This window comes from Halictus rubicundus, chromosome 1, assembly GCF_050948215.1.
Source record: "Halictus rubicundus isolate RS-2024b chromosome 1, iyHalRubi1_principal, whole genome shotgun sequence".
Taxonomy (NCBI): Eukaryota; Metazoa; Arthropoda; class Insecta; order Hymenoptera; family Halictidae; genus Halictus; species Halictus rubicundus.
In genome coordinates, this window is record NC_135149.1 from 19,151,951 (window position 1) to 19,178,843 (window position 26,893).

A 26,893-nucleotide genomic window follows, 5' to 3' on the forward strand; every position below is an offset into this window, starting at 1 on the left:
AACGGATAAATGTTGGCAAGAACGAGGTAGAATTTTATTTGTAAACTTTTCAACCTCTCGCTGTTGCAAATTTCATCAACTCGTTCTCGTCGTAGGTGCATAAAATCCGTGGTGTAACGAGAGAAAACGGTCTGGATTGTGCCGGAGTGTGAAACGATAACGGCTGAATATTATAACGGAGAATCGTTTGTGCAACAATGTCTGAGGAGCGTAAGAAGGTTAATTAACCTTTAACGGTAAACCTAGCGAACACAAAAAGCGACTGAGCATGTGTTGCCTGATAAAAACAACAAGACTGCATTTTTTTAGGCTGCGTACAATTTTTATTATAGTCCATGCTCGAGTAAAAAAATGTATCCAATAATCTCCCACGGAAAAGTCTTTAAAAAGATCTTGCTTTTCAAAAGAACATGACAAAGCCCTCGCCCCTCGAATAAATTGAAAACAAACACGCTTAACAGAGGCTGTTTGAAAATCTTGATCACACGAGATCATCCATATCATAGTGCGAGGGGTTTAATTCGGTACAGCGTTCTTAGGAATCAATTAGCTACAGAAAGTACTATTATAATTTAAAAGCTATGTCTTCGAAACGAAACGAGAACGTGTCGCAGAGTATAATCGGCTCCTCCAAGCTGATAGGAAGACGTTAGGCTAAAAGGAAGCTAAAATGCTCCCCTGGTCAGCCCCCAAGCTGACCGTGGTTGTCTCTCGGTTCAATAATCTCGGTGATAGACTGCGGATCTTTCTACAAAGTTTTTCTTCATCAATTACAAGTTACAGGAAGCTAAGTGAACATTCATCTTCCTGATTAATAATTTTAATTGACGTTGTTTAATTGACTGATTCTAATTTCTAGGGACACCGATCACGGTCCTTCATCGGACAGGTTACCGTCAGTCGGTTCTCGTCTGTACTTTTTTCCGCTAGGTAACGAGCCAGGGACTCGTCGGTAACGCACGGTCGGGGTACAATAGCGTCTGTTCAACATTGTTCACACTGCAGAGCACTGGCGCGTCGACTAGTTGCACGATCGCAACGAGGTTGAAGCACGAGCGGAAGATGGCATCAGTAACTGAGCAGCGTTCGTGCGCCTCGCTCGATTGATAACGCCACTGATAACACAAGGTCCCCGGTACTCTGGTGTCCGACATACCATGTACAGCCATCGAAAATTCGTCACGAACGTCCTAAGCAACTACGGAATGTATTGCACTCTTCGGGTATATCTCTATCGACGTTTCGCTACAGAGTTTGAGACAACGATGCTGTATATTTTTCAGGCGTCGTTCAACGCGTTGTTCAACGAGAAAATCATCATCCCCCATCGGACGGTTAGAACTTCAGGATTTGGTTGATCCATTCACGGAACTCGGAGATCCGAGTGTAGACACCTGGCTGATTCGGAACCGCGCATCCGATGCCCCAACTGATCACACCTGCGAGGATCCATCGCTTGTCTCGAGCCCTCTGGATCACCATTGGGCCTCCACTGTCACCCTGGCAAAACGAAAGAATTCGTTCAATGGATTAGGTGAAACAAATCGTTTCTGCATTTCGATGGCAATTTTCTAACAGCCTTTTATGAAATTAAGGGGACCAACAGCTGAGACTTTCTCAATAAATTTTTTAAAGACCACAGCAATTTCATTTGTAATGTAACATATTTTTAGAATCGATAACGACTGCTTTCGAAATTATTATTTAGACGAAAATTATTCAGCTTTTCTTCATAGTACAGTTATTGGAAAGTCTGTTGATAGGCTTCCGGTAGGTAAAGTGTTGAAACGGGATTCTTCGAAATTTTTTTTTTAGGAGCACGAAAGCCCTACTTAGAACAGCATAGACTGTCTTATCAGCTAACCAACTGAGTTGTCCTCAAAATACATTCCCGACAAAACGAGATATTTCTGTCCACGAGCTCGAGAGACACTCTAAAGCCGATTGTTTTTCGATAATGAACGTATTACATACCTCGCAAGAATCGAAGCCGCCGTTCCTCCATCCGGCGCAGATAAAAATGTGAGGAATATGCTCGATGTATCCGGCGTTTTTGTACATTTCTTCGCACAGAGAGTTATTCAGCACCGGCACAGCCACTTCCTGTAGAATCGATGGCAGCGGTCCCTCTGGGAATAAAATAGCAAATCAGTGGACGATCTCAGTCGAGAGAAAAATAATTCATGGATCACTTTTATGTCTAATTAAATCAATTATTTGTGGTTAACCTATAACTTGAAATTCGTTTTGATCCAATGAATTATTTGTGATTCATGTTTCAAGTACCGTCGTAGAGACGACCCCAGCCAGTGACATAAGCTGTCCGTCCAACGTAAGTCTCCTCGTCATCAGGCAGGCAAATTGGTAAGATGTTAGGCTGGAATGGAAGCAGCGGCTCGTAGAATCGCAATAGCGCGAGATCGTACTCGAAAGTGCGAGGATCGAAGTGGGGGTGGCTCGCGACGATCTGCACCCTTCGTTCCTGGTAGCCATAGGGCTCGTCCTCGTTCGCCAAATCATGCTCGCCGATTCTCAACAACAGATCGCTTGGCGGTACGCTGGAACCATTGTTTTTGCATTATTCATCATGCAAAAATACTGCTCGGTTTACTTCGGACTACAGGAAGAGAAAGATAAGATTGGCTCACTCGACAAATTCTCTTATCTCGATAACGGAGCATTAATAAAGACATTTCTCGAGTCGCGGAAACTACAATTAACATTTAAAAAAAGCTCTTACAAAATGCCAGAAATGAAATGACAAATATTTATGAATCCACGAATGTATAAAATTGTATATTAACGAGATTAATCACTGTTACAAGCTCACAAAAGTATGTGGTAAATATTGCCGTAAACATGATGATGCTTAAGGAAATTCCAGTATCTTCCATAAATGAATTTTTATCATCTCAATAATTGTGAAATATAAACTGTGATAGGTTTAACGTTAATAGTAGCTTAATGTTTCCTTGTAAATAAAGTCAGAAGAATGTTTGTAAAGTTAGCGGAGAAAAATTGGAACTCCAATTCTTGCTGTCTCGATCTCAATGTCAGAAGGTTAAAAATAAAATTAAAAACGAGACGACAGTCTGACGAGTCCATTAACATTCCATACAATTAAATTTTATATGCAGCCAAGAAAATGGTATAAGAATTTCCTTTGTTTCCGTTACGCTGTAAGCAAATGAAGTAAATTGAAGCTTCAAGACGATATGAAACTGACAAAGCCTGGTCGACCTTTTGCCACGATTATTGTCGTAGGACGGTTAAAGAAGTGGGTTTGGAAGACAGCATAAAACGCGGCTCGAACGTGGAAGATATACGTATATAACGCTGGCATTCGTTCTCCGATTCAAGGCGCCGCCGGCGACGGCGTTCTCGGAATTAGTAATAGGATTGTCTCGCGGAGAGATGCATCGATCGGGAATCATCACGATGACAAACACGATCTCTACTCACTTCTCGACACAATGCGCCGCGGTTATGGCCCAATTCTCGTTGAGCAAAGCTGCGCCGCACTTGTGCAGATACGTGGACGTTCTCCATTGTCGTAACGAGATCTGAAAAGAAAACACTCATCTCTGTTAACGAAGTACATGCGGCGCGCGGCTCTGTGCATTTCCAGTGCGCCGGAGGTGCAGCGGAAACGCGCCGGTGCGCGGAAAAATCTTCGCGAAAAAAAAATATTTGCAGTCCTAGACAGCAGTACTAATTCACTGTGAATTGCAAATTTGGTCCTACACCTGGGTACAGCTTCAAGTTTCACTAGTTTCCCTTAGTGTTTAAGTAGAAAAGTTTCGAACAGTAAATTTCACGTTTATTCTGTACCTATTGTTACACGTATTAGGTGTAGAAGTTAATTCGCGGCCCTCGCAATTCAAATCAGTCTTGACTTTATTCTAAATCATGAATTATTTATGAGACGGAGTAAAGATCAAGCAAAGAAATTTACGCGATTTTTACCGGATTCTTTATTGAGTTACTCACCTGCCACGGCCATTTTGCAAACGAGCTGGGACTACCACCAACGATCCTGGACTCCGGGAACAGCTTCTTGCCGCACACTGCAAGAATAAGCATGGTTGAGTTCAGGGTCCTTGACAGGTTCCTCAATCTCCAGGCAGCAGCCATTTTGGGGAACGAATTCCTCTAATCAAACACTATGCTATCTTCTCTTACTTTCTCGATCGCGTAAAACTATCAAAAAAATCAATTTCGGCTTACTACTCCACGGTCAATTAATCGAAATCGATTTTCATCCGCTATCGAGTAAGAATCGCCGCGAGATTATCGTTCCGATGACGCAAGAATCCTTTACGTAACAGGCTCATCGATATTGCTGTATCTTCCTTCCTCGATTGCTACGCGCGTCACGTTTCCTTCGTGGCTGACAGGTCTCTGTGTTATCGACGACGGATTCGATTGCAACCGCGATTCCGATATCGGGTTCGGCGAATTCGTCACGGTCGCAATAATTTTGTTGGTGTTGAACGGTGCATTGCGTGTGAAAGCATTTCTAATGCTCACCTTGCTTGTAATCAGACATGTTCAGGATCTCCATCGGCACTGGCAGTTCTGTGTCTATCGTCACGCTGGCGATCGTGGAAAGGGTCGTCAATGTGGTCGGCCTCTTCATCACGAATTCCGTGGTCGTGTCCGCTGGTTTGCCTGTCGAGCCGGGAATAGCTGTGAAAATCAACAGAGACACGTCTGGTTAAGATTAAGATCGCTGGACAATCTCATCGTCGAGTTAGAAAAATCCATCTCGCTGCGACCCAATTTTTTTCTCTCGAGCGAACACAATTTTCTTATGCCCGTTAACGGCTGTCGATCGTTCGCACCGAGGCCGTTTGGCCTCCTAAGGGGGTGTTATGGTAACATGACCTTGAAAAATTGACTTTTCTTTCTCGTAGAACATGCGTGCAAAAGAATTTGTTAGAATTCGTAAAATTAACGTAGTGATAGACATTTGGATTTCTGTTTTTCAAAAAACATATAATTCATGTAATTTTGATTGTTTTCACTTTTGAAAAATCACACGTGTACGTCAAATACCAATAAATGTGTCTGCAAAAACCGAACGCGAAAGGTTCAATAGTTTTTCTGAAAAAAATTCCTAAAGATCCGTGCAAAACCGGCCTCGAAAACCAGAACACCCTCTTAATTGTGTAGGTTTAATGAGCCTGGGACAATGATTTTTACCGGAAGTGGTCGGTTGCAACGTGGATTCCAAGGTGGATTTGATCGTGGTGTCTTCCAAGGACTCTGGTTTCTTCGTGGTGGGTGACTGGATCATGATCCAGCCGTCCGGAGTGGTGATCGGTGTCCACTCGCTGTCGGTTGCACCTAGAGCATGCGGGAAACTCAAGATTTGCACTGTGTTGGCCTGCGTAGCAGAGATTGCAGCTGATCTTCGTCAGGGATCAATTGTTACACTACCAACCTCCATTAACAATCAAGAAAAATGAATGAGCTCCACTTCCGGAAGCTTAATCATTTTTATTAAAATGCAGTTAGCCTCGGGATCAACAGAAATGGTATCATGAGGTTTCTAGTGATATGTAGAAAAATCTAGGACAGCTCTAAATTAGATTAGAGTCTTCCGAGAACTTGTTGAGAGACGAAAGAAGGCACGTGTCCACTCCAGGTTACAGTCATCGAAGATTAGGTTGAAGAACAACCAACTCCAATTAACTATGGCAGGATATGATGGCGAAAGACATGAATTGGAAAAAGATAGGACGGTATATATGATAAATAGCGGAAGATAAAGATCGGCTCGGTCTACGTGGAAATTATTATTTGCGTGCTTCATCGCGGGTGATTGATCTGTCGCACGTCGCGTGTTCGGAGTCGACCGCTGTTAATCGAGAAATTTGAATTTATATCGTGCCGATGCTTAATTGATCGCGCGATCGTTTCGCGGGCGCACGCCGCGCCGGGCAGTTTCGCATTTGCATTTCCCATTCGCATGCTAAACGCGCGAAACTGTTCGCCGCTGCCGGAGAGCGGTGAAATCGAAGAAAACGGATACCCATTGTGTAACGTGACGGTTTTGTCGTCAATAGGAAATCATCATGGCGGCAATTCACGTCGTGGGGAACGCCTGATGCATTAACCAGCAACGCTAGAACCGCGAAAGCTCCGTTGAATTTGATTGATTGCGAGCGAATCCGCCTAACCTCGCGCTTTCACCCGTTACTTTTCACCCGATCCCATGAATTCCATCTGGGGAAAAATAAAAAAGACAAAAAACAACCAGGCCTGACACGCTTTCGTCCGATTGTTCGCGGTGACCATTCCGAGAAACTGCAATAACCCTGTCCTTCGGGTGCCTCGGTTAGGCTTGCGATGGTACAGGGCGATCCAACAAATATACATTGGTACCAAAAAAGCTTCTATTGAAAATCCGAGATTTTATTCTTGCAATTACTTTCCTTTAGATGTACACTAAAGTATAATAGAATATACTGGGATAGAATATAGTAGCAAGAATAATAAATGAAAAATCCTCCAGCGCGAAGGGTTAATTGAAACAATTGGCAAATGGTCTGACATGTCAGAAGGTACTGTCCATCGTTTTTACAAATGAACAATTGTCTAGGATCAGCCAGCAAATTGAAGTTTCTGACTTTTGAGGGGCCCTGTAGCCGGGGCTCGACCGTTTCGCCATGGAATACCGTAATTCCCGTGACAGGCATGCCATCGTAATGAGCATTTAATCTCGAAATAGATCGACCGCGGCTCGATAACAAAGAGACAGCGCCGAGGCCTCGTTATTTTCAATGCTGCGGCCGCAATTTCCGCGTGTGATACACGAAATCCGGTGCGCGGTGACGTCGCGACGAGTTTTCATCCGGATCAATGACGATAGCCCAGCGTCACCGTGAGGAACGCGTGTCCTTAAACTGGCATAATTGCGCAGCGGAGTGCCGCACGTGCACCGACGGGATCGCGTGAAACGTAATCGGAATTATAATCGTTTGTTAATCGAGTTCCGAAACGGGCACTCCCGCAGCTCCAGAGGAAAAAGGCAAACCGAGATGAGATTCTGTGTTGCCGGAGGAACGATTGTAACGGTCCGAACCGTGGCGTCGGTTCACCGTAATCTTTCCTCTCGGACGGCGTTCACTTCGCCGCACTCTTCCCCTACTGTAATTCAAACGACACGAATTAGTTTCCGATAACTGCACTTCGCTCCAGTTTTCGCGGCTTCCCTCTTTTTCCGCAAGCCGGCTCCAAACAAAAATTCAGCAGGTCAGATTCCAGAAACTTTCGTAAAAGTTCCGAAGCGGCAAGGGACCGCTTCTCTAATAATTTTGCTAGGTCGAAAGACTAGGTTGAATCCTAGAATTTTTTCAGATTTTGTTGGAATTTATTTCATAAACAGAACAAAATGAATCTGTTATTTCTTTAGCAGGAAGGATCGTTTGAATCGGCTTTTGATATACATTGTATCTGCAGTTAATATACATTGTATGTTGTCCCCGGCATGGGACCCTCGATCCTCTGATGTTCATATTGAACTGTTGCTCCTCTGTTTCGTTTTCTTGTTTCATTCGCGACGTTTCTCTCAAACCGTAAAGACGTGTCTGACGACGTGCTATTAGAGAATTCGTTGAAATATAATCTCTATTCCGTGTGCTATAAAAGAGTGTGCTTTCTTTATATATATACCCATATCCCATTAGATTTTCTATCAGGACCTTGAATAAGTTCTCGCTGTTTCTTTTACAAAATAAAAGCTTTATTTAAATTATAAGGAACGAAAACATTTCATTCAAAGTATTGCCCATCACTAGCGACCACTTTCTCCCATCTTTCTGGCAGTATATGAATTCCGCGTCCGAAAAACGACATGTCTTTTGAGGCTATCCAAGAATCGATCCATTTTTTAGCTTCTTCATAAGAATGAAAGCCCTGGTCAGCTAGGCCATGTGCCATCGAACGGAATAGGTGAAAATCAGAAGGGGCTATGTCAGCTGAATACGGCGGGTGGGTTAGAATTTCCCATTGAAGCGTTTCCAGGTAGGTTTTCACTGGTTTTGCAACATGAGGCCGAGCGTTGTCATGTAGCAAAATCACTTTGTCGTGTCTCTGCTCGTATAGCGGCCGTTTTTCTTTTAAGGCTCGACTTAAACGCATCGATTGAAGTCGATAGCGCTCCCCCGTGATAGTCTCATTCGGTTTGAGCAGCTCATAATAAATTACACCCTGCTGACCCCACCAAATACGGAGAAGAAGCTTCGAACCATGGATATTTGGTTTTGCAGACTATGTTGATGCATGGCCGGGCTTACCCCACGATTTTCTACGCTTTGGATTATCGTAGTGTATCCACTTTTCATCGCCAGTCACGATGCGGTGCAAAAAACATTTTCTTTTCTGCCGTTGAAGCAGTAGTTCACACGTGAGAAAACGCCGTTCGACGTCTCTCGGCTTCAATTCATACGGTACCCAATGTCCTTGCTTCTGGATCATTCCTAAAACTTTGAAACGTTTTGAAACAGTTGACTCATCTACTTGTAATGTTTTTCCAAGTTCTGCTAGCGTCTGACATCGGTCTTGATCGAGTAATTCCTCCAACTTTTCGTCTTCAAATTTTTTCGGCGCGCCAGAACGTTCTTTATCCTCAAGTTCAAAATCATTATTTTTGAAGCGTCGAAACCAGTCTCTGCATGTCGTATCCGACAAAGCATTGTCCCCATAAGTCTCAACAAGAATTCTATGTGCTTCAGCTGCAGATTTCTTTTGAATAAAGTAGTGCAATAAAATTCCCCGCAAATACACTTTACTTGGCACAAAAGTAGACATTTTCAGAACTAAGAAAAAATTACTTTGTTTACACTAAAGTGAACTACCATACACTGAAATTTAAGGTTAGATACACTACTGCCTTGCATGTGTGTTACCATTCGAAATTCCACGAACGGGGTACTGCTACTGCCACTTTTGAAGAAACAGCGAGAACTTATTCAAGGTCCTGATAAAAGCCAAAAACAGCAAAAAATATAGCCCCGGACATGAACGACCTAGTGTGCATAAAATCGCCAGAATAAGACTCGTCTCCTCACTCTAACTTCCCCTTCTACGACGCCGTTCCCCCACCGCTTCCGCCATGGCCCGGTCACGTGACGTATTTCGTCTCTGTCGTCTATGTGCCGCAACGTCACGTGACTGATTCGGTACCGATAGGGTGAGGGTAACTTTTTCCCCAGAATTCGAGTGAATTCCCCTGATCTGGTGATTATGAGCGTGCCGACGGAAGGTGCGAAAAATAAGTGGACCGGTAGGGGGTTAAACTTACCCATCTGAGTTGATGCTGTAGAAGAGATCTCCGGCGTTCTGGTGGTGGTATCATCAGAACTGGAGGACCACGTGACAAGTCCAGGCATAGAAGTGGTCTGAGTAGCTTCCTCAGTTGTCTGACTAACACCCTGAACGGGTACTTTGTTGGTAGCACTGGTGGTAGTTTCCGAGGTAACCGTGGAACTGGTCTGCGTCACGGTGCTGCTGGCAAGAGTGGGTTGAGTGGTGGTTATGGGCCTGGTAGCAGGTCTGCTGGACACTTTGGTAGAGGTGGCGATCTCCACGGTTGGCCTAACTTTCGTAACAGGTACCGTGGTAGTCTCTATCGTGGACAGAGGCACCGTTTTCTCGGTGGTAGTAGTCGGTTCCTGCTTGGTCACACTTTTCGTGGTAGTCGTGACAATCTTGGTGGGTTTTGGCCTGGTGAGATGCGTCGTCGGTTTCGTCGTCAGCGTAGAGGGTCGGCTGGCGCCAGTAGTATGAGGCCTTGAAGTGGTTGTCCTGATCGTGGTGGGCTTGTGCTTGTGAACAGGCTTCGTGGTAGCTGTAGTAGGCCTTGTCGAAGTTGAGAAGGTGCTTGTGGGTTTGGTAGACGAAACAGTGGAGCCGGTGGTAGCAATCGTTGGCTGATCCTTGACAGTGGTTGACGGCCTGAGCGTGGTAACCGGCACAGTGGTAGCAAAACTGGAGCTAGTAGGCTTCGTGGTAGGTCTCTTAACAGGTGTACTAGGCTTCCTGGTGGTGATAGTTGGTTTCTTCGTGCTGGTAGCGACGGTGGGCTTTCTGGTGCTGCTGATGGGCCTCCTGGTGCTAGATTGAGTCGATGGCTTAATAGTAGTAGCGTTTCTAGGTGGGAACCTGGTCGCCGGAACGATCCTCTCAGTTGTGGTAGTGGGCACAGTCTTCAGTGTCGTCGACTCAGTCGTCTTCTCCGTTGTGGTAGTCGTCGTCGTTGTCGTTGTCATTTGGAGAGGCTTAGCTGTGGTCGTTTCAGGTTTATGGACTGTTGTGTGTACCGGCCTGTGGCTCGCAGTTGGTTTATGGGACGAGGACGAGTGTATCGGCTTCTTGGTTACCGGCTTGCCGGTCGTCTGCAGGATCGTGGACGGTGATTTCGTCACGGTTTCCGGCGTCGTTGGCCTCCGCGTGATCGAGGGAGTCTGCGCGCTGGCCGGTTTGCTCGTGGTTTCGATCGTGACCGGGGTTTTTTGCGAACCCGTGCCAACCGTTTCCGTGGTCGAATCCTGCACGGTGGAATTCTGAACAGTTTGGAAGGTCGATAACCGAACCGGTTGCGTGGTCGTTTCGACCGTCGTCGACAGTGTCGGCCTCTTCGTCGTGGGCTTCGTCGTCTCCCTCGCTATCGTCGTGGGAGCCGAAGTGGTTTGGACCGCGTAACTGCTCGTCGTCGCCTTCAACAGCAAAAACGAACAATCACGATTCTTTACGGTCCCATAAAAACGCTCGCGGGACCCGTTTCCGGGGGGAGCTGTCGTTTAGACGGAAATTTGAAGAGCACCCCGGCTTTACACGATCAGACTTGTTCCTCGTGTTTGCTCCGTGAAACAATGGGAAAAGGTACGCTAATTATTAAGGGGGCGCTGTAAAGAGGAGGATTCGATCTTCGAATCTATGCTAGTTTCGTTTACGAGAAAAATTTTTGAAAGTTTTCCGAGACGTTCGAATTTGAAAAATGGGTCTTCGGTTTGTCACTCTTGTCACGTCATGTAAAAATATCTTGGAGGAAAATGAACACTGCGCTACGGAAGCAGATATTTCAAGCTTTAAAATGAGTCTAGGCTTATGGCTGTACCATTTGTTGCTACGAGATTATCTCACTTTGAATATGGGCCATTTTTTCTAGAATCGGAAATGTGTTGTTCAAGTATTTTTTGGATCCATTGTGTGATCCGGATTAATCATCCAACGGATCAAGGATTGTGCCATCTAACGTCGTGATCATGGTGGTTAGGGGGTCTACAGCGTAAATGGATTATAGAAAATCGGCACTCACCTCGGCGGGCAGCGTTCCAGACGGTTTCTTCTCCGGGATCGGCTTCGGCCTTGAGAAGTACTCGGGTATGTCGTTGCTCTCGATCGGCCCGACGGTCGTAACGAACGGCCTCGACGGGGACCCGTCGTCGATGCTGTTGTCCTGCGGGAATATGTCCGGCTCATCGTCGATCTTGCAACAGCTGCCGAAGTAGAATCGGTCGATGCAGGTGCCGAGATGCGTGCCGTTCGCCTTCGCGCATGTGAACGCGAACATGCACACGCCGGTCTCGCCGGTTCGCCGTGACACGCACGGCAGGTTCCTGATGTTCCTCCCGGTGCCTGACACAGAAAAACAAACCCAATCTTTTATATCTGCGAACGAGTGCATCGTCAAATTACTTTGTCGAGATGTGCAGGACAGAATTGTTCCTCTTACAATGCCTCCACGACGCAACGTAGATAATAATATTTATAATATAATAATTATAATATGTGTAATATGTTCTGGTCACTACCTTCCTCGTTAAATTATTTAAATATTCCCCTCTGCATAAAATATTAAAAAGACGTGTCATGAACATCTCGGTAGTTTTCCAAAAAATTCCCTTATGCGCATCGACATTAATGTACGACAAAATTAATGTATGAGCAGACTGTGTCTATGACTGGTCTGAGGATTTTATGGGGTTTTAGGAAAATGAAGAAACAGTAAGAAGGTTAGAAGAATGAGAGGATATCAATGGGTAATTTTCTCAAAAATTATTCAAGACCGATGTAAATTTCTATTTGGCTCCCACGCCTTGCAATTGGTGGAGACAATTTTGCATAAAGATCCGCAGTCTGATGATAACGTACTGCCATTTTCCGCGCAGCTCTCGCGGATTGATGGAAAAATGATCCCCCTGTTACATAATGCGTCGCGAGTTTAAAAAGCTAACAAGCTTTCTGACGAAAGTACGAAATCGTGACTGGCGAACGTGTGCGAGGGGAACAGGAATCGGAACGTCATCTCGCATGCATCTCTGGCAGACGATCGCAGGGATCAGCGTTCCCCGATCTCGCGTGCTAATGACGCCCGAGAGACATTCCTCTAATTCCTCGTAATTGTCCCAGCGAATAGCATAATAGAGGATACAGGCAGCGTCGATTAATGAAGCTGCGGAGAGTACCTCGTCTCCCCGAGAACGTGTTCCTGGTTTCTAATTGTATTTCTAGTTATTCAATTTCCGTGAGAAATACTTTCTATATTTCGCCAAATGATATAACAATATCCGTCACGGCGGCTCTATTATATAATCCCTACGTTCCTGTAATTAGATTGCGGGAAAGTGGTCGGATTGACATTTTCGCCGAGGAAGTATGAAAATTCAGTTCAATTATCAGCTGTTTTAATACCGAATATTTAGATTCAGCTTCAATCGGTGGAATCATTTGTCCAATTAAGGGGGGAACCTTGTGTAAAATGAAATTTTTGAGGATTTTTTTTTTTTGTTTAAATCGATAGAAAATTTCCTCAGGAATACAATAAAAAAAGTTAGGAAGCGATTAGGAAGTATTGGGCGGAGCGACTCACGTAGCCGGCCTCTTATCGGAAAGGCTCGTGCTTCTCGAAAAGAAGAAAAAACGGCTGAACTACAACTTCTTGAGTTGAAATCGCCCTGAAATCTTGCCCTGAAATCGCAGATTAGCAAAAAACCGCGGTAAGTGAAAATGCATTAAGATTTTCTCACGATTTCTCTGTTACTCAAACCTTAAACGCATTTTTCTCGAAACGCAAAATCTCGCACGCCGTGCAACGTAGCTTAAAAACTGATTTCTCGATCTTAATTGGCCAAAACATGACGAGCCCCGATTTTTTAATTTGTTATTTAAAACATTGTTATTAACAGAAAATCCGTTTTTTTCGAAACTTCGCCAGTTTTGCAGATTTTAATAAAAGAAGACTTTCATGTTGTGCGTATTTGCATAAACTAACGATTCCATTTTGATTTTCTTGTTTGAGATCATTTTTGTGCACTGTACGCTGCACAGCGCATTTCCAGGATGCCATTTTCAAGCCGCCATTGCACCATTTGTATTAACAATTAAAATTTACAAAACATATTTTTGTTTACATCATAACGTTAATAAATGATACCTCACATTTTAAATGAATCTACGCATTACATTAAAAAAAAAAAAAATCTTGAAAGACAGGCGATTTACACAAGGTTCCCCCCTTGACACTAGAACTACCGAACCAGTCAAAATGACTGGTTCCTAATTTTTTCTTTCACAATTACTGAAATTATAAAAATGTTTTCATCAGAATTTTTTGAATGAACTTTTTCATTGAAGCACACGTTAGAATAAAAATGGTATTAGGTTTGCATAGATGTAGTCTTGTCACGATTACGAAGCAATATTCATCAGGTGTGTATTTATTACTCGATAGTTCTAGTGTTAAATTACAGGCTGAAAATTGACAGAATAATCCCCACTGAAATTATTAGATTACGTTTACGATCGAAGTTTCCGTTGTCGGAGGATCTGTTAAAAAATCCTAAGCCCAGGAGCAAAGAGTTTCAAACATGATGGAACAATCGTCGGTAGACAATGCGTGAAAAGTGTCGCTGGCGATAAGGTCGATTAGACATGGAGAAGGTGAACAGAATTCGAGTGTGCTCGAAAGGGGGACGCCAGGCGTGGACAAAAACGCGGGGATATCAAAGACGGATAACGGAATGGCGAGAGAGGCTGGTTGCTTCGGCAATGATTCATATGCCCCACCGGTACAGTTATGTGTTTCTACCGGAAAATAACGAGCGAGAAATGAGCCGTGAACCGAGCGTCATCGATCGACCCGTTTTAACCGAATTTCGTTATCGATTCGTTGATCGACGAGGTGTATCACGAATTCCTCCAGTGAAACAATGATCGTCGCGAAGGAATTTCGACAAGGATCGATCGAGCGATATACCGACAACGGGGAGATTACCGGTTTAGATTCCAGTAATAATCATTGTACCGGGTGTTACCTGTAACCGTCGCGATCATCGATTACACCGACTGATTAGCGGCCGCAAATAAGGCACGTAGCGAGGCGTTATCGAGGAACGAATTGATGTCAGCCGAGCCGAAGCATCCCGAGTACCGTTACGTTTCGATGTATGAGCTAGTTGCCTCAGCGAAAAGTGGGTCAGAGTCATAGCCTAATGTAACAGCCCGTTTCCCTCTAAGACGCCTCGCAACCTCGTCTCTTTCTTATTCTTCTTCCTCTTCTTCTTCTTCTTCTTCTTCTTCTACTTCTCCGTCGTCGTTGTCTTTTTCTATCTTCAGAGGACTTAAACCCTCGCATTCCAAGGTTCCTCTCAGCCGAGGCGATTAAATCGACATACCTGACCCGAGCTACCTTCGCCTGGATCAAGCACACCTGTGCGTTCGCCCGGTCAACTACGCTGAACGTGTTAATGACGCTCCCCGAGCGGTCAGATCTTAATGATACGCCATCGAAATCGTACCTTTGGACTCGGGGAGACCATTTACCTGCCTGAGACGCAGTCACATAATTAATGGCGCACACTTCAAACGCTATACTCTATTGGCAGCCCTTACAACACCGTTTTTACCGTCTGGGATATTTCCTCTCTTGATATAAAAACAATATCGTAGGAAATTAAATCGATTTTCCCTGAAAGGATCACCAGGAGGTAGAAAGATCTTCGAGAAAAAATTAAATAAAAATTGCTACGGATTCGCAGAAAATCTATTGATGGCTATTATATCGCAATTTTTATATTCTGGGAAGTTTGCTCTGTTGATACGTTATAGAAATAATATCGTAGGAAACTGAATCGATTTTCGAGGGAAATCTTGAACCAGGAGAAATTCAGTGAAAAAGATTGTCACGGGTCTGCAGGGTTTGCAGGAGCCACTGGCATATTGGCAATGGCCGTAACGCAATTTTTCGCAGCTGGGATCTTTACTTTCTTCGTGTCGGACGAGGTTGACGGCCGTGGCGAGTGAAAATCGACCGTGAAATGATACACAAACGAGAAGAGGGGGTCGGCGCCCTTGGTTTCGGGTCAGTCGGTCAGTCTGCCCTCGTCCGAAACGATCTACGCGTGTGTCCCCGGTCGTCGATCCATCTCGTCCAGGTGAATGTGTGCTAGCGGAAGTGTCGCATGCGTCATAGTCGTGGAAGAAAGTTGCCGATTCCCATTACGCGCTTGTCGGAATTTCTGCGGTGGCCATACCGAGGCCCGTCGCACGCCCACGCGCCTACATGTCCAGAGGATTTCACTGGTACGACCATAAGAAAGTGTCCCAAGGCGATCGAGAACGAATTGAACAATCGGTGATCGATCCTCGGCCTGACTCGTCGCGTGGAAGTATTTTTTGTAGGACAGGAGAATTTTTTGTTGGTATGCATCGACCCTTCGTCTGCATGCTGGATCGAAGTCCATTCAATTTCTTTGTGGGTTCTTGTGTTTTAGAACACAAATGATTCTTCAACGTTCTTCGTGTGCGTAACTGTTCGAGTATCGGCGACGAATTTCCTAATAATTCAGCTTTGTTTTGTCAGGTGCGCCAACAGACGATCTATTAGATTTGCTATCAATTGTCGTGTCGAATGCTTGCTTGGAAACATTTGCCTCTAACACTTGTCGATCGAGGTATCGTCATCTTTTTTAAGGAAACGTAGCAATGTTTGTCTACGATTGTTCATTCGGATAAAATTAATTTTTGTGCTCGTGTACCTAGTGTGTCGTTTGGGATCTTCAGTGGCACAGAACCTCTACTATTTTTCATGAATCGTTAATTCGAAACATCGTGCATAAAGCGTGGTATACATTACTTGTTTAAAACGTCACGTACTGCTCTGTCGTTTTATTCTGCGTAATCATGTTATTACATACGAGAATAAATACCCTAAATTAATGAATACATTGAAACATGGTATTCCGAATGAAACGTGCGATACCCACATTACAGTTCAATGCGTCCAATTATAATTCTGATAATCCGTTAAACATACAAATACGTGAAAACTCTTCGATCGATCTGGCACAAAAAATGAACGAACAAGTACAGTGATTTGTCTATATATGTCGCCAACGCCTGGATGATAAACATCGCGGAATTATCCCCACTACCGCAGGGGGATACCTAGTGTTCCTGATTTCTCAACATTTTTCATTTCTCGAGAAATGAGAAATAAGACTATATTTCTCGAAAATTCTCGAGAATTTTTAATAAAATAAAAAAATATTGGGAAACTTATAATATTCCCAAAACTGAACTAACGGTCTAACGGTCTAACAGTTCTAAGTTCACTCGAACTTATGATATTTGGAATATCGTTAATAATATTTATCGAAAGGGCAAAAAACTTTAACTCAGTGTTTATTCCAGTTCAATATGTACACAACTTTAAAAACAAGGAAAAAATAGACGCTAAATATAACCGATAAATTTATTTATTTAAAAAAACTTTTATAAAGTGAAACATTACGCTTTTGTTTTGAAATGACTTCTTAAGAAGCGTAATGCGTCTAATGTAGAATCAGACGATCTACTTCTTTCTTTTGTAACAAAATCTGTAGCCGTAGAAAAATTTCTTTCATTTTGCGTGGATGTTGGCTTTATTAAAAGTTGCTGAAGATTGGGTGTCCTCTTGGGTGTGCATTACCTCACATCGACATGCATTCGCAACAATTATTATAAATTTTCACATTGCAAATATGCTTACGTAGGAATTGATATGCTGCCTGTACATATGCTTATACGTACGCGATTGATTAGTAATATGCAATTTGAGTTAACTGAAAATTCATTTCCAAAAATATGTTATAAAATAAATCAGATTCATAAGAATTTTCCTAGATTTAAATTTCTCGAGAAATACTGGAATTTCTGAAATAATCAATTACAAAATTTCTCGAGAAATTCTGGAGAAAGAATTCTCGAGATGGAACACTAAGTATACCCCGGGTATATCTCCTGGACGATACACGACGCTGGCAAGACCCGCGTTGTCGACGAATATCGAGAATTCACTGTATGAAATAGTTCAACAGAAATCTTAACCGGCCTGCAACATGCTCGAAGAACGAAAAGAGAGCACTCTTCAGCGCTGTAATCAGGATGAATAAAACCCCGGAATTTTGCGCCGCCCGGCAGTCTGAGCGTTCTACGATCTAGCGGGTCCTGTCGATTCCGATCGAGGGGAGATCGCTAATTTCGCTTGGACGATCGACAGGAATGCCGAGGAGTATGACGACGGTCGGAAAAATCAGTGTAAGTCATGTAAGCGCGCGACGATGACCGAGGCTGACCTACTTGTATAGAAAACTGACCAGTCCGCCCACGTTCCGTTCGAGCTCGGATCCAAGGTAGGTTCAATGCCGTCCCGCAGACAGGTAAACCGCTCCCGTGGTCAGGTAAGCTTGGCCGATACCTGACGTCTACACACTCACACTATTCTCGAGCCAAACACGCCCATGTATTTGCGTGCCGATCCGTTACTCAGCTGACACTCGGGGAAATCCAAGAACCGTGTAAAAGAATCCTTGAATTTAGGGGTACCGAGGGAACGAGGCGCAAAGGAGATTCTCAATACACGCGTGTCAACGGTGGGATCATAGATCCTCGAGATGGACAACCCGGAAAATTAACGATGCACTGTATTAGGGTGGTTGAGTCACTCTTTATGATACTATGGTGTCTTCGAATCGATGCTTGACAGGGCTAGCAATCGTTCGTCTGTAAAGTGTGACATAAGAATTGATATCTTCGCCTCATAATTTTAATAGGTTGTACGTAATGAGTGATAGTAAACACCTATAACTTTTGTACCAGTGAATTCCTCGCCCTAAACTTCGATTTTTGGCATATTCCCGTCAAGATGTACAGGATTATATAATAAAAAGTTAAAAATTTCGGGCTTGCCAAGGTGAAGTTTCACTCTAAAATCTTTCGATGTTTCTACTATTTTGCGTTTGCCACAAAGGCCTAAAATTCGCAGTCTAGTAATCTCTGGGTCTATTGAGTCTACAGATGATAGAGGAACTCTAGATCCTTTGGAAATAAATGTTATTTTTAATGGTGTCGCATAGGGTTCGTTAAAAATGAATTTTCTTCGGGCATAGAGACTCGTGAAGAATTTTTCTTCGAAGACCGAAGGTTCTAAGAACATGGGAACTCTTTTAAAGAAATGAACTTCGTGTTTTCACTGAACAGTATATAAATCTAGTTCAGGGTAGAGTGAATGTAGGCGATCCAAAGAAATTCGAACAATTTATGACCCTCCAGCTGTTCCTGTCTATCCTCAGCTTCGTGACACTTAATGGTTACTTGCTGATCTAGATCGCGTGTTCCCTGTAGTGTAGGCTTGGCTGTCTTTGGTAAAAATATATAGAGGGACTTACTTCCTGGGATAAATTGGGGAACGTAGATCGGTGTGGCAATCACGGTGTTCATCAGCACGTTGCCTACGAGAACGACGGCCCAGAGTTGTCTCTGTCGGTCCCACATCTGAAAACAGAAAACGGGACATCAATCGTAGACCCTCTCTCATTCTAGCCCAATATTGTTTCTCATCGAAGATCCGTATAGCATGAGGAAATTTTTTAAATGCGAAACAAATATTTACAAAAATTCATAGCATTTGCATTTTCATCTACATGGGCGTTGAAAATTTTCCACTGGAATCTACTTGGATTGTTCGCAATTTTTATAACGCCGTGTGCTCGAATAAAGGAAGTACGATAATTTCCAATAGAAAAATCTCTAAGAATCTCAAAAATGATAAAACGGAAATTATGCAACCAATTATTTGACCAACGATGAGTGCTCAATATGGACGGATTCTTCATATTTCTGTTAAACGGGGCGTAGAAAATATTAAAAGAACAAATTCTCTGTGCTCTATAAGACTATCTCTTCATGGTCCACCCGCGAATCGTCAAGCTTAATAAAATCCCACAAGCGCAAAGCAGATCAATGAACGTTCCTCTCTTTGTAAGCGCGGTGCATAAGCGATTTATCTGGATCACCAGTGGACGCGCATCGATCAGTACAGTCGTTCCCGTCGGTCGATTGTTATGTCAGTGTTCCTTGACAAACATGAGGAAAGCGAGGCTATCCCGGGAGGGACGTTCGACGAGAGAGGACAATGGGAGGTGGACGGGGAACGTTGTTCACCGCGAAGAGAGAAAAGCGTCTCCGTCGAGAGAAAAGGTTCATGTGAACGACCCCGATGAGAACGGACGTTCGTTTTCAACGGTAGACGCAGAGCGTTGCGCGAAAGCGGCGACAAAGATGCAGAAATCAGAGCTCTAAGGCGAAACGATTGTTCGCCTCGACACAATTGGACGGTGTCTCCTCTATTTTCCGTCGAAAACCGTGGCCACTTTCCTCGTATCCGTTTCCTGGTCGACTTTCTCGGCTTGTACCCGCTCCGGTGGACCCGCTAGACCCGGCATCATGCCATCCCAGTTATTAGTACACTCAAAATGTCTTCCGAATTAACATACTCGCGCTGGTTCATTCTTTTCGCAGAACGCATTTACCCTTCGAATAATTTTAATAAGTCGAGAATAATATAATCGAATTCTTCTGTCGTTATAATTTCGTGTTTCACCATTTTTGTCATTTGTGCATAAAATCAGGCGTATTCGTAACTAACCAAACGTACTGGTTATACCGAGGTAACAGTGAATTCGGGATAAAGGTTCCCCATATAACTGTTCCAACCAGAATTTTTACGGAACAGTTTCGAACAGTTAGTTTGCAGTTCAGGCCCTGTCCAGCCGCAAGAATTCGGCGGTAACGTTATATCCTGTCAAGTCGGATCACGGATCGTCGCTTCGATCCGATGGAACGCGGCCTCCTTTTCCTCGTTCCATCATTTTCTTCGATCAACGATCGACCGTCGATTATCCTCGATCCCGTGTTCAGTTCATCCTGCGAACGATTCTAGAACGGAATTCCTAATTGCTTCCAAACAAATCAACTCTATAATCCAACAGGAAAAATTTCACTGAATTCTCATTTTCACAATGAGAAAAATCCTCGTTCCTTCTCGATCCCGTGTGCGGTTCTTCCTGCGAACGATTCCTAATTGCTTCCCGACGGATCAAGCTTGTGCTTCGGCAGGAAATCTTCCGAAAATTAGCATTTCCACAATGAGAAAAATCCTCGATCCTTCTCCATCCCGTGTGCAGCTCATCCTGCGAACGATTCTAACAGGGTATTCCTAATTGCTTCCAAACAAATCGACTTTATAATTCGATAGGAATAATTTCGGTGTATTCTCATTTTCACAGTGAGAAAAATCCTCGATCCTTCTCGATCCCGTGTGCGGTTCTTCCTGCGAACGGTTCCTAATTGCTTCCCGACGGATCAAGTTTTTGCTTCGGCAGGAAATCTTCCGAAAATTAGCATTTTCACAATGAGAAAAATCCTCGATCCTTCTCGATCCCGTGTACGGTTTATCCTGCGAACGATTCCTAATTGCTTCCCGACGGATCAAGTTTGTGCATCGGGAGGAAATCTTTCGAAAATTAGCATTTCCACAATGAGCAAAATCCTCGATCCTTCTCGATCCCGTGTGCGGTTCTTCCTGCGAACGATTCCTAATCGCTTCCTGACGAGTCAAGTTTGTCCTCCGGGAGGCGATCTTCTGAAAATTAGCATTTTCACAGAAGAATGACAGGAAACTCGAGTCCGACTTCTTTCTTCATGGTTCCCTAATTGTCCTGGGTACATGAAAAACGCCATAAAACTGTGAGAAGTCCTTCCGCGCTTATGTAAACCTTCGTTCACGCAGGGGAAAGTCCGAGAATTGAGGATCCAACAGTTTTCGGCGGTTGAGGTTCGATTTCTACTGCCTGGTTTCGCAAGAATCGTAGAGAAAAGACGGTGTAAAAATAATTGGAGAAATAGACACGGCTCGCGTCAAGAAGGTCGACTTCAACGTTGCCCTTTACAATTTTGCCAGCGCACGATCAACAACCCAAGACTGTGCGAAACTTGAAAACCGGATCTCCCGGGCGATACGAGCGAATTAACTCGGGCTTAACGATGTTGCTACCTTATCACCAGCGAAATCGATCTTCACCTGCGCAAAATAAATCCTCCTTATCGCCGACTTCGCGAAAGCGATCTGCAAAGAATTAACATCGTTATCTGTCCGGCTTTGTTGATAGTGAAAGAAGGGCCGGCAACGTCGGGACGATAATAATCGTGGGTACATACTCGGCAGGAAAAATCGTTCCACGGCGTCGGATCGTTGAACAAACGCGTTTTCCTCGGGGAATAAGTCACGATCGGTATATCATTACATTGATTACGTGTTAAACTGCGTGATTGAAAACTGAGAGGGGGGAGAAGCGGGGACGGAGAGAGGGGGGAAATTGCGACGGCTTCCGGCATGAAATTCAGCCCGCGTAATTCCAGTTTTCTTTCAGGCCTGTCCGAAGAAATGATCTCGTCCAGTGTGCACTCGCTCCTCCTCTTTGAGGAAGCGATAAAAACCGTTACAGTTACCCAGAGGCAGGAATTCGGGTGGATGAAGCAACGAATGTCGACGCTAGCCAGGCCGCTGTCTCGCTGTCTTGTCGATGGTCAGGTTACTGGTTTCCTGCTTCTGATTAGTTAGCGAGTTAGGCGACAGTTAGCTTCTCGATTTGGTGGCGCGAGCCGACCGCGATTCGCCGGTGGATCGGTGCCGAGATTTATCGTGTCCTTTCCGCCGGACCCTTTACGTCGAAAAACTCCTGCAGGATCGTTATCCTTGATTGCGGGACATCGGCCTTAAGAACGGTTGCGCATCCTTTGGGGGCTGATGCTCCTTTTTCCTGCACGTCCCACAGACATCCTTTTCCTCGATCGCTCGGGATCCGTTTCGCTCCTTCATTGACCAACCTTCTTAACGAGATTCGCTAATTGCGGCAAACCGTTTCGACAACTCGACCACTCTAACGTGGTGTTTCACCGTCGAATTGAGCATCAACATTTTTATGCAAAATAAAAATTGTTTCGATCGATCGCAGAGAACAGGTTCAATCTTGTTCCACTTTACTAATTTTAATGAGCTGTAATTAGTGTATTAATATTGTTGACTCTTTGCACTCGCCTGGGAGATACGATTCGAAGCAGACGCTGCATTACTGAACGTCTTTAGGTTTATCAAATTGATAAAGGCTACGAGCAAATTCGATTTCGTCTGGACAATGGAATGAATTATTTTGTTGTCGTGTGTGCTACGTTTCTTGATGCTAAGGTTACAGAGCGCTAAGAGCTGTACTCTTTACGGAAACAACAAGTTTGTATTTGTAACAAATTTAGTGGGTTGAAGAATTCGAAACCCATTGTTTTCAGCGGCTGGAACCTTAATGCGACGGTTGTTAAATTCAGATCAAATTTTGCTCGGCAAACTTTAGAACATTGAACACGCTTTTCATGCATAAATTGCATGAAAGAATAAGAAAGTTTTCGAAAGAGTTGAGCAACACCGTCGGGTAAACTCGTTTTCCCGGGTTGACATCCTCATAATATTACGCACTGCATAGACAGTGCAGTTATTAGTCTATACAGTTAAGCTTAGCTTGGCTTAGCTTAGCCTGGCTTGTTAGTTTAGCTGTTAATGCCATTAGAAAATTGTTACGACTCTATATAACTCTTTTTAATCTAGCTGTGATTAATTCACTCCAACACAACAGTAGCAATTAATAGGATAAGCTGCTGTTATACGATCCTATGATGTAAAACACGTACAAACAGAGCACATTCGAAAATCGACAGGAAGCCATTTTTTGTGTCAGAAATGAGGTTTAATTTGAAAAGGCAAAAACATTAGAAGAATTAAAAAATATTTATAAATTATACGATCAATTTTTATGTCACTCCAGTTTATCTCACTCTCTGATCGTGAGAATTCAGATGGCATAAAACAAATAAAATTAGCAGAAAAATTGTGCATCAACGTGAATAGTTAAACCTAAACGGATATAGTGACAGAATATGAACAGACGCTGTAAATGTTTTATCGAGCCAGCATCGAAACGCCGAGCTCTCTCGAGCACGCTGTCATCGAAGCTGTTAGCGTCGTTGTCTCCGAGGCACAGTCGGCCGACCGATGGAATTTCCGAATTAGGCGAGCGTGTAAGACAAAGGGCGAGTAAGTAGCGCGCGCGCGCGCGTACACCGGCGTAAAAAGCTTTTGTTGTAGCGTTGCGCGTAAGTCGTAACGGTACCAGGCCACTTTCATTTGTGAGCGCGTATCTAATACGAGGCGCGCATGTGGGTTGGCGGGCGTAGATACATAGTATACGGCATACGGTACAAGCGAAATAAAACGTTCGTTTCGGGGCGAGGGGACGCGCGCCGGAACTCGTTACGAGCAACGACTCGTAAATAAAATCATTCCGCGGTTTAATCGTCGAATCAAGACCACCGTAACCCGACCCGAAACACGCCCGCGTGCGTAAATAGCCCGTTCAACCGATCGTTCTCGACGCCGAGCGGTTAGAACGTCCAATTTTCGCTGTCTAATTCAATTTTGATTGATCATCCAAGCGTTTGATCCCCGTATTCGACTTCGCCCTTCCTTGATCTTTGCAACTTTGATGCTTTAGAAATTCGATTTTGCTTTGGAACAACCTCTACAGTTGGATATTTTTTTTTTTACTGAGGAAATCTCAGAAGATATTTATTACAACATTTGGAACAAACAAAATCAAAGTGCACAGAGCAAAAGACTCAAATACACTTACAATTGGATATTGCTGTTGACTGCCGCGCGTATTTTACTCGATTATCACCCTTCCGTCTACATGCTGGGTCGTCTATGTTGGCGACTATCTTTTTTCTTCGGTTTTCGAAAAATTTGTTAAAAATTCTGATATATGTATTAAAGTGAAGTCCCTAATTTAATGTTGGAAGGTCTGGCACAGGAACTACATAGACATCCATCCATTTCCCTAACAATTTTAATGGGTTGGAAATAGTGTAATTGTACCTTCGAACGCTTTAACCTACCCGTTTTATCGTGAATGCATCGGCAGTCTAGTCATTAATTACAATGTTAGTTACTTGATAATGGAGTTCTCACCTTGCGCCGTAATCTAGTTAGTTTCAGTGCTAATAAATATATTCAGTGGCACTGCGATAATCAGTTCTAAGTTATTCAATGACCACCGTGGCGTTCAACGCGTTAATTATGGAGGCTGCGTGCCTCCAAAGAAGTTGCGATCGCTGGTAACAGCAGGGACCAAAAATAACAGTTATTCTAAAATTTTCTACGATAAAAATCATTCATAAAAACTTGAATATTATCGAAATTTAAGATAATCTACACAAAATATAAAGAAAATAATTCGAAGAACAAAATGATTAAATTTTTATATTCTTTGGTTACAGATAACAGTTATTAGTATCCAAGTTCAGAGAAGTTCATTTCGATCATCCATAACAGTTATCAATGAGAGAAGTTCATTTCGATCAGTTATAACAGTTATCGACGAGAGAAATTTATTTCGATCGCTCATAACAGTGATCGATGACTGAATTTCTTTTCATTTGTTCATAATAATTATTGATGAGACATTTTTTGCTCTTTTTCAGATGGAGCAAGCCTGTGAAATTCATTGAGAAGGTTTCGTACATCAAGACGAATCAACAGACCATAACAACACAAAATCTGAAAAAATGTTTTCCAAAATTTTTTCGACTGGGAAAAAAGAAATATAGACTCCCGTATTTATCAAAGCTAGCGTGCATAATTCACGCTGTGCCCGCACCATAGGTTAGCGTTGAACGAACCTTTTCTGCTCTAAAATTAACGTTAGATTATTTGCGGTGTAATTTATCAGGAGAAAATATGGAAAAACTCGTGTTGTAGCAATTAATTCTATGAATAAAAAATTTATTAAATAATTGATAGTGCACCATTTGAAAGTTGTACTATTTAACAATAACTTATACGCATTTCCTTCATCAATAACTGTTATGAGCGACCGAAATAAATTTCTCCCATCGACAACTGTTATTAGCGATCGAAATAAATTTCTCTCATTGATAACTGTTATAAGTAATCGAAATAAATTTCTCTCATCGATAACTGTTATAAGTAATCGAAATGCATTTCTCTCACCGATAATATTCACCAACAAGAGAAAAAAATGTTCGGTTACATATAATCCTTATTTGTAACCAATACGATTTTAGTCGATGAATAATAGTAAAACAAATGATAGCGTGTGCTGTTACTATTTATGACTTTGTTGATTCGCTGTGGAAGTTGCCGCAAATGTTGCCTAGATATTAGAAGACTAGTTATCGAGGTGGGAAAGGTGTTGTCCCTTGGCACACGTTCCGCCGATCTGTTTTCTTCGTTCGCGTATCACATACAAAACGAGGCGATGTCATCGGTAGAATGACGCTCATGCTAAATCCGCCAGTGGCGCTCGTGAAAGTTTGAATTCCGCTTAAAGGAACGAGTATGTACCGCTATTCGTGAACGACATACGGTTCACGTTGGTGAATCGTTGGCAACGGGCACGATTCCCTCGTCTTCGTCGAAACGGCGCGACGTTCATTCGTCTCTCCCTCTCTCTCTCTCTCTCTCTCTCGCTCTTTCTCTCGCGGTACGTTGAATTGATCGATGTCGCAATTAATCGACGAAGAACCCATTACAATTCCATCGAGGTTCAATCACCCCGAGGACTCTTAGACGATCGTAATAAATAGTGGACTTTATGTATTCACGGCACAAAACTGGTAGCTATGATTTGAAACAGCACAAAGATCAGGGGACTTTAAAAATATGTATTTCCAGCTTACTGAAATTATTAAATCGATAAACAAATTCCTAAGTGGCGCTCAAGTTTACTGCAGACAATTTTGCATAAAACTTCGCTGCAATGAAACACAAAAACGTCGCGAAACCTGACTAGAAATTATTAAACACTTCCAAATATCATTCGGTGGTCCATTTAAGTTAGTTTAAGCATTTTTCGATGTTTCTATTAAAATGCAGTCGAAACGAACCACCGGCATCCACGAAGCTGAAACGATCTAAACAACATCCCGAAGCTGCCAAATCAAGAGTGTATTTCATGTTCGACACATAGCTCGTCGCGGACGCAAGTGGGTCACGCGAATTCCGATAAAAACACGCCGAACTGTCCACTGTCGTTAACAAGTACCGTAAATATCGCAGCCATCTTGAGCCCAACAAAATCGCAATGCTCCCCGACCACCGTAGCTCGAACTCCCCTAACAAAAACAACTGATTGCCGAATCTGTCCTTGGTACCCTAACCGCATCGTCCGATCTCAATTGCGGAGGATCGACTCCCGATGCACCGAATGCTCGGTACGCGCAAAGCGATCCGAAGGACGCTGATCGAGGGCCTTGAGACGCGTTCGTAACCTTACCTTGGCTGATACCGGCGAGCTTAACGATGAAGAGTTGGTGGTCAGAGTGCAGCAACAGGCGGCGTCATCCCTGTGGTGCCGGCTTCGTAGATCGGCCCGCTTCGAGAAGAAGACGACGAAGAAGAAGAGGCGGACCGACTGGAGACGACAGGTTGCGATATTAA

General features: G+C 43.5%; 1 protein-coding gene across 1 annotated transcript; it reads right to left on the reverse strand.

Moving 5' to 3' along the window:
- Positions 1–438: 438 nt before the first annotated feature.
- Np (serine protease notopleural) lies at positions 439–26,893 on the reverse strand. Its single transcript, XM_076792264.1, has 11 exons — positions 26,730–26,893; positions 18,717–18,822; positions 11,327–11,646; positions 9,311–10,724; positions 5,194–5,349; positions 4,531–4,662; positions 3,991–4,067; positions 3,463–3,563; positions 2,287–2,558; positions 1,975–2,129; positions 439–1,500 (listed from the first exon to the last, which is right to left on the reverse strand). The coding sequence occupies exons 2-11, from the start codon at positions 18,820–18,822 to the stop codon at positions 1,336–1,338; spliced, it is 2,898 nt and encodes a 965-aa protein (XP_076648379.1). The 5' UTR covers positions 26,730–26,893; the 3' UTR covers positions 439–1,335.

Bases quoted from the DNA above. Each gene is read 5' to 3' on its own strand.
- Np (XM_076792264.1), bottom strand. From the start codon at position 18,822: ATGTGGGACCGACAGAGACAACTCTGGGCCGTCGTTCTCGTAGGCAAC. The intron at 4,068-4,530 runs GTGAGCATTAGA...TTATTCTTGCAG, and splicing joins CATGTCTGATTACAAGCAAG to TGTGCGGCAAGAAGCTGTTC. The intron at 1,501-1,974 runs GTATGTAATACG...TCGTTTTGCCAG, and splicing joins GCGGCTTCGATTCTTGCGAG to GGTGACAGTGGAGGCCCAAT.